This window comes from Jaculus jaculus, chromosome 2 (assembly GCF_020740685.1).
Source record: "Jaculus jaculus isolate mJacJac1 chromosome 2, mJacJac1.mat.Y.cur, whole genome shotgun sequence".
In the NCBI taxonomy this organism is placed as follows: domain Eukaryota; kingdom Metazoa; phylum Chordata; class Mammalia; order Rodentia; family Dipodidae; genus Jaculus; species Jaculus jaculus.
In genome coordinates, this window is record NC_059103.1 from 51,975,201 (window position 1) to 51,987,487 (window position 12,287).

Below are 12,287 nucleotides of genomic sequence, written 5' to 3' on the forward strand. Positions count from 1 at the left end.
ATATTACAGGAGGTTAATGAATATGGACCCTGTGCTTACCATTTCTTAGAAGCCACTCCAGATTAAATACCTATTAGCAGAATGTCACCATGAATATGGTAGAAACAATTATATTTTAACATCTATGTCCTTCTTTCTATAGTGAGTTTCTTAATCCATTGCCTCTGCATTTTCATCTCCCACCCAGCATATGGTTAGTCTTCAGTAATATCCACTGCATGAATGAGGACATAACACATACTTTAGTAAAATTAATTCTGACACAGTTCTTCCTAGACTTCTGTGACAGAGTTCTTTATCTTATAGGAAGTACTATTTGAGAGCTTTTGAACACATCTGTCCTCAGTTCTTTTCTACTATTATGAGAGAATGTGTAGAGATAATATAATTGCATGAATAATCCTTAAGTATCATTTTTAAACTCTTCTCCAACACAAGGAAACAAGATAGTCAGACTTCTGAGAAGATTTAGGCCAGCATTGATTGTAACAGTAAACCCAGCAAGCACACAGCAGCTATAGGGATGGAGCTGCACAAGGACAGAGTTGTAAATCTCAGTCTTTGTAGATCAGGTCTAACCATGTGGCTTGAACTTTGAAGATCTCTTGCATACTTCAAAAATACAGCTTGTATTAGGCCACTTATTTTCCTCTAAATCCTCCGTGTGCTATTTTAAACTAATTTCCACTTATCTGCCTTGTGCTTTAACCAGCATCCACTGGGATGGCGGGGGGCATTCCAGTGCCAAATACAGTTGTAAAACTGTACAGGTATTAACTCATTGAACTCTCTCAACAGTTTGTGAGAGGTGACATTTTAATCATGCTGCACAGATAAGGAAATTGGGCCACACAGAGGGTATGTGACCTATCCAAGATCGACTCCTTATGCTATAATTTCTTAGTCCTATCTCCGAACTATAATACTATATTACAATAGGAGCCATTAAAGGAAAAAAAAATGGCTGGCAGTAAAACTATACCAAAAGTCTAAATATAAAAGCCTAAATTTAACCTCCACACTAGAAAATGTAGCTTCTGATTCTGAACCTTTTTGTATTGGGATGCACATTGTTAGTAATAATATAGCAACTAAAGCTATTGTCAGCAGTGAGCAAGGCTGAGATTAAACCCATGGTTTCTCTCAGCTGCCAGAGAGTTCTGATTTCAGTAGTCTCCACCTAGACAAATCCCTGGGTTCATGGGTTCAGTGCTAGGATGAATTCTAGGAAGAGCCAATTGATGAAGTAAAGTTGAGAAATATTGGTGCTCTAGGAAAGGGACAGAAGTGTATGCAAAGTAGAACAGAGGTGAACTTCTCCAGAGTTAGAGTCTAAGAAAAAGAATAAGTCATATCCAAGTTGGGTGCAGGCTCCTGAAAGCAGGGTCACAATTACTTTTCTTTGTAGTGTGTGCATGCGTGTGTGTGTGTGTGTGTGTGTGTGTGTGTGTGTGTGTGTAAGTATGCATGTGTGTGGTCTTGGAGCCTCTCAAGTTATATCCCTAGAGGTTGCTAGGAAACTACCCTTTACTTCTTTTTAACATTGTTCAAAGAATGTAACATGGCAATGTTAAAAGTTAAGGGATGTTTCTTAGTAAACAAAGTTGTAAGGTATATTTAGGAGGGGTGTTCCTTAGGTCCAGGAGAGAGGAGTGCTAGGAACTTAAGGTTATAGATCATTTTGGCCCCAAGTAATGCAATTTATTTGCTGTCTTTGACAAGATGTCTTTAAGACAATATAGATCATTTCCATGGGCCATCTGGTCTTACTACAGTCAGTAGCATAGGAAGTTTCCTACCATTATCAATAGAGAGGGCAAGCCACACTCCTCGGATGGTAGGTAACTTTCCTGTCCCATGCTGTTAATATATTTCCCTGTCTGTCTAACCTGCTTCATTGTGACCTCATTAACAATGTTAGAAGTTGTAGACTAAACTCATAAAATAAAACAAGCACTTCCTACTTTAAGCTGAGTTGAGTTGATTTATTTATTCATTTGGAATGGCCAATTCTGAAAACTTTAAGAGATTTTAGATATGCATTATAATCATAAGTACCCATCATTTCCAATGTCTTACCACATTCTCTATTTAAATAATTGAATTTCATACAAATGATTGTTTCTGAGGAAAGACTAAAATTGTGGTACTAAGTGATATTATTTTACTATTTTCATTTCAAAACATATCGTGGTAGATTTTGATATATGTTTATATTTGATGATGACCAGTAAACTTGTTTGAGCTAATAAGTGCTTTAAACTTCAAAAAAAATGATTTGGGGGGTAAGTGAGGAGAGGGTTTGCTTGTTGATTACTTCTAAGCCCCATGACTTCAAAGCTTTTTTTTTCCAGTGACTGATCACATTTGAAAGAGGGTGGGAGCTTTCTCTCACCCTGGAGAGTGAATAGCTGACAAGCTTCTGAACTAAATCTTCTCTGCCCTAAATAGCATTTTTTGTTAAGCTTCATATTTTCATGAATTTACTCCACAAGTAAGAGTTCAGTATTGTTTACTTCTTTTAAAGTTTACTGATTTTGAATTTTACTATATGAACTTTTGGTCATATTCCCATAGGGTTATACTCTTATGTTCTCTATCTCTGTCCCCATTCCACTGAGGGCCCTCCTTCATGGGGTCATTGGTTTTAACTGTTGGGTCATGAATGTACCAGTCACTCTCTGGGGTGGGGAACATTGCTTTTCCACCTGTGGCTCTTACAGTCTTTGCCCCCTTGCAACATTCCCTGACCCTTGTAGGGTGGACTGTCATCTCCTTTAGTGTTGAGCCCTCTGCATCCTTTGATTTTCCACTTTGTTGAGTTTTGAGTCTCCTCAGTGTCTATTGCCATCTCCCCAGAGGAAGTTTTTGGGGTACCCAAGAGAACAGCACTCTTCCTGTGGTGTCTCTTGGGACCTGGAAGCTGTGATAGAGATGGCCTCTCTCCTGCTAGACACTTGGCTTTCTTTTTTTTGCAGCACTTATGGATCGTGGGTCTCCCTGATATTCATCACCATCTATAAAAAGCAGATTCTCCACCCAAGATAAGAACAGACATTTTAAAAACCTTTATTATTATTTATTTGAGAGAGAGAGAGAGACAAAGAGGGAGAGAGGATGGGCGTGCTAGGGCCTTCAGCCACTGCAAGTGAACCCCAGATGTGTGTGTCCCCCAGTGTGCATATGCGACATTGTGCACTTGCTTCATTGTGTGTCTGACTACATCTAGAGATTTGAACATGAGTTCTTAGACTTTGCAGGCAAGCACCTAACCACTTAACCATCTCTCCAGCCCTTAATAATCCTTTTGATGGCTACAACCTCTCATTTTAGTTGAGAGCTTCCCTCTGGTCTATGTTCTTCTTATCTATAGGCTTTTGATTTTGTTCTCAGTATGGGGTATGGATTCCCTCCCACTGTGTGGGCCACCTGCCACTTAACCTGTGTGTCACTGTTGCACAGGTGTGTACATCTTGACTGGCTGGTTGATTTTGTGGTTTGTATGCTTCCTTGTTTGTTCATGCTATTGGTGATCATTATCCCCCAGCAGCTCCCATACGCTGCACTATGAAAACCAGCCAGCAGAATGTCCTCAGCAATAGTGTCTTACCATTTAGATCTGGTCAGTAACCATGTGTGTGCTTTGGCAATGGTCTGCATTGTCTTGGGGACCTCATGGGCCTCCATGACCAACAGATCTCTGTGGGGGTAACCAAGTTCTGGCGCTGGGATTTAGCAGGAGACTGTGGTTTTAGGATTAAGCTCTCTCTATCCCCTACAGGGTGCTTCTGCCTGGACAATTCCCAACCCTCAACCCCTGCCTTTAATGGAGTTGTACCTTTTAATTAGCCAAACAAGAAAAACATTTATACAGTACTGATTCAAGCTGTTGTTAGTTTTGTGAATTTCCTCCCTCCCACTTTTTTTTTTTTTTACCTCAGTTGTCCCCAAGACTCTGCCACCCCTGTATTCTGCTCCTCCACTTGCTGTCACGTAGCTCCTCCTCTCATCCCTACCTGTTTCCACTCTCTCCTAACCTCATTCTAGTTCCTTCTCAGTGCTAATGATGCTTACTACAACTTACAAAGAAATCATGCTGTTCCATGTTACAATCTGCATATGAGAAAACATGCGGCATTTTTCTGTTTGAGTCTGTGTAACCTTGTTTAGTATGACTTTTTCCAAGTCCACTTATTGTCTTACAAATTTTATTATTTCATATTTTGTTACCACTGCTTTTTACTGCTTGATATGCTTGACATTTTATTAATTTTTTTTCATTAAAACATACATAATAAGCTAGGTAGGGTGGCTCATGCTTTTAGTCCTGGACTGAGGTAGGAGGATAACTGTGAATTTAAGGCAGCTTGGGTTATAGAGTGAGTTTCAGGTTAATCTGGGTTAGTGTGTGACAGTGCCTCAACAAACAAATAACTAGTAATAAAGGTATAATAAAAGTATGTGATCAAATTCTGAGATATGAGCATTAGTAGTAATCGTGGAAAGTTCAGTCATTGCGTAAAGAACAAGAAATTTAATGTAGAGATATGACTCAGTGGTTTAGTGAGTTTACTGCACAAACATGAGGGCCTAAGGGGGCCTAAGACAGCCAGAGTTCAAATCTTCAGATTCCAGGTAAACAGATGGGCATGGCCATATGTACCTGTAACTACACTCTCTCAGGAGAACAATGATCCCAAGAATTATAAGAACCCCTCAAGCTCTGGAATCAGTGAAGATCCTCAGGCTCATAAACAAGACGGGGTTAAAAAAAAAAAAGCCATGGAATTCCACTCTGATGAGTGCCCCTCACTCGTAAGTGAGCACCTTTGCTGCAGAGGGGTGATACCACACTGTACGCACACACACACACACACACACACACCACATACATCACATTACAAATAAATTTCAATCAAAAAGAGAAGGGGCTGGAGAGATGGCTTAGTGGTTAAGCGCTTGCCTGTGAAGCCTAAGGACCCTGGTTCGAGGCTTGGTTCCCCAGGTCCCACGTTAGCCAGATGCACAAGGGGGCGCAGACGTCTGGAGTTCGTTTGCAGAGGCTGGAAGTCCTGGCGCGCCCATTCTCTCTCTCTCCCTCTATCTGTCTTTCTCTCTGTGTCTGTCGCTCTCAAATAAATAAATTTTTAAAAAAAATTTAAAAAAAGAGCAGGAGTTTCAAGATTACTACTCTGTCTCTTTCTTCTGCTAACTTTTTGCTTTTCTATTTTGCCTGAGGAAAACATCCCAGGAAATATTCTTCTTTTGTGTGAGAAGATCAGTATGGCCATTGCAGAGGAATAATGGTCATCATGAGAACGGGGGAGACAACACAACAGGTTGAAATAATTTAGCGCAAACTTTGTTAGAAAACTTAAAAAAAAACATAAAGCTCAAACATTACACATTATGTAGACAAAATAAGACAAAGATAATGGCTTGCCAAAATGTGACAATCTTTCCTCATCTTTTAGAAAGTTTCCTCTGTTTATTGCCACCTCATAATCATAGATGGCTTCATTTGGATTCTCAGGGCTGTGTATTTTTATTCATGCACAGCTACTTTATACATAAGGAGGGATAATTGGTTAGCGTATGTGTATATCACAGAGGACAGTGATGAATTACATGTATTTTACACAGTACAATGATGTGTGCATGCATTTGATACACTCAGACCTCATAAATATTCTCATTCCATGGAAGAAAAGGACACTTCTACATTTTCAAATAATAACTGTATAGTTTTTACATATTATGAATGAAATAGATAATCACAAAAGGGCAATAATGATATTTTTGTGAAATTAGACATGGTAAATAATCTATCTTGTTGATTTCAAACCAGCTCCAAATAGATTTTGCACTCTGTTTCTTGGTTCATCCTCATTGATTGAACAAATATGTTTTACCAAAGATGATGGCCTCTTTCTTTTCTTGTCAGTTTTGAAAAAATAATAAGAGATTTTAATGGTAAAATTAACTTCCTAGGCCATTGTTCAGCATTCATCTGATTCTGACAGATATTCTTTTATATTATTTATAAAACACACGTGTTTTCTGAGGAGCCAGAATGCTTATGACCTTTATAGAGAAACTGTAAGACACTGTCACAGAGTAAATGTCAGAATTATAGATCTGACAGGCTATAGCAGAAAGCTCCAAAATAGTGCCAGTGAAGTTATGCTCTTAGCAAACCTTCTAAGTAAAAAAAAAAAAAAAAAAAAAAAAGTGGAAAGAAGAAAAATATAAAAATAATTTATCTTCATTAGTTAGGCTTCTCCAGAAACATAGAATTAGCAGGGCATATATGTCTATTAATGTGTTTTTACAAATTAGAAAATCTTTCAAGTGCATGTTTAGAAGTCAACCACTAAAGACAAGAGCTAGGGCTGGAGAGATGGCTTAGCGGTTAAGCGCTTGCCTGTGAAGCCTAAGGACCCCGGTTTGAGGCTCGGTTCCCCAGGTCCCACGTTAGCCAGGTGCACAAAGGGGCGCACGCGTCTGGAGTTCATTTGCAGAGGCTGGAAGCCCTGGCGCGCCCATTCTCTCTCTCTCCCTCTATCTGTCTTTCTCTCTGTGTCTGTCACTCTCAAATAAATAAATAAAAAATTTAAAAAAATGTTATGTTATTAAAAAAAAAAGACAAGAGCTATAGCTTATGTCTTCATCCAACCTGCCTTGCTTATATATTTATATCATCATGTGCCATGGAACTTCATTCCTTGGAGTATAAGATGTGTCACGAAGATACTTTCCCTGCCCTTCTTCTCTCTCTTTCACTCTACTTCTCATCTACTCTCCTATTCATTTATCAAAAGGCTTTAAATCAACCTATAAAAATAACGGATTTTTTTTTCTAAGAGGTGAGAAATCCCTCCTAAAGGGAGGTAAATATGGTAGAGCCATGGTAATATGAGTACACAAAACAGCAAGATTTTAGATGCACAGAATTGTTTGTGACTGCCCAGCTTTAATAGATACAGATCTAACTTCTCATCTTATTGACATTATAATGTGACACTTTGTCAACTATTTCTAATATTCTTATGGGTATAACTTTCTGTTCATAATAAGATTCTATGCATCCTGAGGCATATTATTTTGGCCCCTAATATAAGACTTAAATTCCTAGTAGATTCTCTGTCAACATTTATTAAGTTGAAATGACTTTCATACATTAGGAGTTAATAAGTATTTCTGGACAAAAAAAAGAAGTTAAGGCTATTGAGCATGAGACATTTAATATAAGAATGATATTTAAATTAAAATTAATATAATGGAAATGCAAAATTCCTTAGTTTTGAAAAATACATTTTTCATTTTTATTTATTTGAGAATGATAGAGAGAGGAAGAGAGAGAGAGAAAGGTAAATAGAGAGAATGGACACGCCAGGGCTTCCTGCCACTGTAAATGAACTCCAGATGCATGCACCCCTTTGTGCATCTGGCTAACATGGGTCCTGGGGAATCAAGCCTTGAACCAGGGTCCTTAGGCTTCATAGGCAAGCGCTTAACTGCTAAGCCATCTCTCCAGCCCTGAAAAATATTTTTATCAAGCCACGCATGGTGCTGCACACCTTTAATCCCAGCACTTGGGAGGTAGAGGTAGGAGAATCACCATGAGTTTGAGGCCACCCTGAGACTATGTAGTAAATTCCAAGTCAGTCTTAGCTAGAGTGAGACCCTATCTTGGACCCCCCCCCGCAAAAAAAATTAAGTTTATTTACAGAGAGGGGGGAAGGGCATACAAGGGATATTGACACTGGAAACAAACTCCAGACACATGTGACACTTTGTGCATCTGGCTTTGTGTGGGTTCTGGGCATGAAACATGGGCCTCAGGCTTTTCAAGCAAGCACCTTTAACCACTGAGACATCTCTCCATCCAGCCCTGTTTCTTTCTTTCTTTTTTTTTTTTTTTTTTTTTTTAAATGAGGTCTTGCTATTTAGCATGGCTGACTTTGAGTTCATGGTCGTCTTAGCTTCCTGGACTGGGATCACAGCTACACCATACGTGGCCTGATTGTTTAAAATACAGAGTAAGAAGTGACCTACTATTACAGGAACTGCTTATAGGAGATTAATAAAAGTATTTCTAGATGATTATGCTGGGGAAAGCCTAACTGTATAGGGCATATTAATTCATAATACCAACAGAAAATATGTTATTATAGATTTTTATCTGTAATGAATAGACTAGAAATGTAATATAGTGTGTTTATGTGTGTTGTGGTATATTAAGCCACACATTTTAATGTATATCATGTTTACATTCAGTACTGATTTTTAATCTTTCTTTTCTAGGATCGGAGGTTGTTTACTTTGATGGACAAAGTGCTCTGCTCTACAGGTTTGATAAAGAATCCATAAGACCAGTCAGAGATGTTATTTCTTTGAAATTTAAAGTAACACAGAGCAGTGGAATTCTGCTCCACAGAGAAGGACCACATGGAAATCACCTTACTCTGGAATTAGTCAAGGGAAGGCTTGTCTTTTATCTTAATTCAGGTAAAAAGTATTTGCATTTTTTATTTTATTTTTATTTATTTATTTGACAGCAGGAGAGAGAGAGAGAGAGAGAAAGAGAGAGAGAGAGAGAGAGAGAGAGAGAGAGAGAGAGAGGGAGGGAGGGAGGGAGGGAGGGAGGGAGGGAGGGAGGGAATGGGCGTGCCAGGGCTTCCAGCCACTGCAAATGAGCTCCACACGCTTGCGCCCCCTGGTGCATCTGGCTAACGTGGGTCCTGGAGAATTGAGCCTCGACCTGGGGTCCTTAGGCTTCACAGGTAAGCGCTTAACAGCTAAGCCATCTCTCCAGCCCAGTATTTGCATTTTTTAAGTTTGTGTAGATAAAGATGAATCAGTTGCTACTTAACTTTTCAGCTCAGTAAAGGAACAGTATCATTTAACATCTAAGCCAGAATATTTTTGAGAGTTAAAAGAAACACTTCGGTAGTTACTTGGAAATAATGAGTGCAAACTAGGATTATCCCAGGAAATGTCCACAAAAGATGAGCAGCATTGCTGAGGAAAGCACTATGCATGTGCACATGTCTCCAGTGTTAGGAGACATATGTAAAAAGCAAAGGTCTCGATAACTGTGCAAGTCCATTATAAATCCATGATGTAAGATATGACATATTGTGATTATATCTAACCATACTGATAAGAATAGAACATTGTAAAATTATGAAATAGTGTTATAAATGATGTTTTGGCAAAGAAAATTCTCATAAATGGGAATGTCATAAAGAGTAATAAGAAATCACTAAAAATGAATTTCAACAATGCATAGATATGAATAAGAAAGAAGTCACAAGAGATGTAAAGATACTGTGTTCAAGCTGAAGAGAAAGTCAGATGACACCCATGTGGGACAGATACGCATTGTAATGTCATCTAGCAAGGGGAAAACATGGCCTTAACAAAACTAACTCAGTGGTGTTTTTCTTCTTTTTTAAGGCAATGGGAACCTGCCCCCCACTCATGCTCATACCAACTTCACATTGGGCAGCCTGCTCGATGACCAGCACTGGCACTCGGTCCTCATCGAGCTCCTGAACACACATGTCAACTTCACTTTGGACAAGCACAGTCACCATTTCCATGTGAAGAGAGAATCCAGTTATTTGGATCTTAATTTTGAGGTTATTATACATTGTATCATTTAACTGGAATTATAATCTGAAAAAATAGATCCTGTATGGAAATACTACTTCATAGTAATTCAGACATGTGGTGACTAATAACATAGTGTTAGGTATGTCCACTTGCTAGTAAGATGTAGATTGATTATAGTTTAATGTCATAGGCCACCTTTCAAATGAAAGGAAGTGACAAGTCACAGCATTAGGTGAAGGGATTTGTGATGGTTAAGGTGTTGTCAAGTTGATCTCTTTAGTAATCCACAGAAATACCTCTTGGGTGAGTCTCTGAGGTTGCATACAGGATCATTCTACTAATGAAGAGGTTCTGAGGAAGAAAACAATATGATTAATGTTTTTCCTTGGGCTGGAAAGATGGCTCAGTGGAGAAAGTGCTTGCTAAACAAACCTGACCTGATACCCCAAGTTGGGATGCTCAGAGCCCACAGAAAACTTGATAGTGCAAGAGTCTGTAATCCCAGCATACCTGCAGGGGAAAAGAGACAGAGACAGAGAACCTGAAGCTCACGGGCCAGGTTTCCTGGCAAATGCAAGAGACCTTACCTCAAAACAATGTAGAAGACAAAGACTGGCCCTCAAGGTTGTCCTTTGGTCTCCACACATGCACCATAGTCTGTACGCACCTGTGCGCACACACACACAAACCCTCTCTCACACATACATACAAAAATATTTTTGTATTTCATCTGATATATTTATCTTTTGGCTGTAAACAGATTTCTAGGGCATTTTTTCTTACATTAGTATATCATAACCAATATAATATTATCTAGGATGGCTTTGAAGTTACCAACCTATATACAATAAGTTTGTTAAATAAAAAGAGTCAAATGAATGCATGTAAATTTTTTAAAGGACATAGCTTTTATTTCTGCAATATGTATCTAATCTAGACTACTAGATAACATGTACTCTTCCAGTGCTTTAACTAGACACTTCCAGTGTTTGAAGGATTAGAGCAAACCAGGACAACTGTGGTATTTATTTTGCACAAATTGTTTCAGCACAAAATATCTACAGAAGACCCGGGGCCTAAGCCAGATTACCGACAGTTTTAGTCCTTGAATTTAACAGTCTAGCAATAAGGTAGTACCCAATGAAGAGATTGTCATTTTAAGAGCCTTTGGGCCAAAGCTGGCCTTTTAAAATTATTGCTTAGATATAAATGGCTTCTGATTTTTAAAAATGTTTTATTGGAACATATGTCAATGTTCAAAGAATGCACATCATCAACTGCTGCTTTGATGGTATAGTGATATCACTAAGTGATGAAAAAGAGACCGTAAGACCCTAAAACCCCACATTTACTAGGTGGCCTTTTAACAGGAAATGTTTGCTGGCCTCTTTCTTTCAAGTTGACTTGCAAAGTCTAGTGCCAAAAATCAGACTATCAAAAAAAAAAATGCTGCAATATTAGGATACTCTTCTGAAATAAAAATGCATAGAAATAGCGATGGAAGTGGATTTGTGACAGTGAGTAGTGTGCCTGTTCACCACAGATGTTTCAAGTAGAAAATAGAGGATCACTAAACGAGGTTTTCAATGTTCTTCTTTCTAAGATCAGCTTTGGAGGAATTCCGATGCCTGGAGGATCACTGGCATTCTCACATAAAAATCTTCATGGATGTTTAGAAAATCTTTACTATAATGGAGTTAATCTCATTGAGTTAGCCAAGAAACACAGACCACAGCTCCTCATAATGGTAAGGGAACCAAAGAGTAAAGGGATATTATCATTTCTGTGCTTAGGAAATGTTGCTGTTAGGTCTCCGTCTGACATGATAGTTTGTTTGTTTTTTTTTTTTTAAACTCAGCTTATGTTTCTAAACAGCTGCATGTAATATAATGACTTATTATGCATAGAAAGTTAAAAGTAAGCCTACCTAATGGGATGTGGTTATTTAATTTCAATATGAATTAAGATAGCATCTTATTTTTGCATTGAAATCAGAATTCACGTCTCAAGTATTTTATGTATTATTATTCTCAGGAGACCAATTATTTTGCAACGAAAATCCCTAATGAACTATTCTCTAATCAACTATAAATGTTTCCAGATAAATAGTTTATAAGCTTCTTTTTATGTTTAAAATTTAAAATATTTAACTTTTGGGTTACAGGCCAAGTTCATGCTTTATGTCAGCAAATCTTAGATGCATACTCTACTGTTCCTGAAAATGTTTGCTTTCCTGTAACTTACCACCAGAAGTTGGGTGGTAGTGCTCAAACCTGAAAATATCTTTGGTTCTGATGCAACAGGACACAAAATGTCTACATCACTTGGGTTAGTATGTGATATAGGGCAAGAGTAATCCCAAGGCCTATGAATCTTCTAAGAAGGTTAAGAGGACAAAAAAATGAAGAAATAAAAAAGATATGTCTAAAACCGACTACAAGCAGCACTGTGCTGAGACGACACAAGTGACCAATGGTATCAAGATGCGGGAGAAGGGAGATTTCACCAGGAAGATTGCAAAGACCCCAGAGAAAGCAGGTGTCTGTGACAAGAATAAATGTAAATGGAGAGCAGATACATTGGCCAGTCCTATCTAAAGTGCCTGCTCAAGGAGAGACTGAACTATTAAGTAGTTCTTGAGCAGGAAAGAGAAAGGAGGTAGCTGG

General features: G+C 38.4%; 1 protein-coding gene across 1 annotated transcript in view; it reads left to right on the forward strand.

The window, feature by feature from the left end:
* Positions 1 to 12,287, forward strand: part of LOC101596216 (contactin-associated protein-like 3) — a 246,774-nt gene that overhangs the window by 152,588 nt on the left and 81,899 nt on the right. The window contains exons 5-7 of the mRNA XM_045144614.1: positions 8,308 to 8,511; positions 9,463 to 9,647; positions 11,225 to 11,368. Of these exons, the coding sequence (XP_045000549.1) occupies positions 8,308 to 8,511; positions 9,463 to 9,647; positions 11,225 to 11,368 (533 nt within the window). The remainder of the gene's footprint in view (positions 1 to 8,307; positions 8,512 to 9,462; positions 9,648 to 11,224; positions 11,369 to 12,287) is intronic.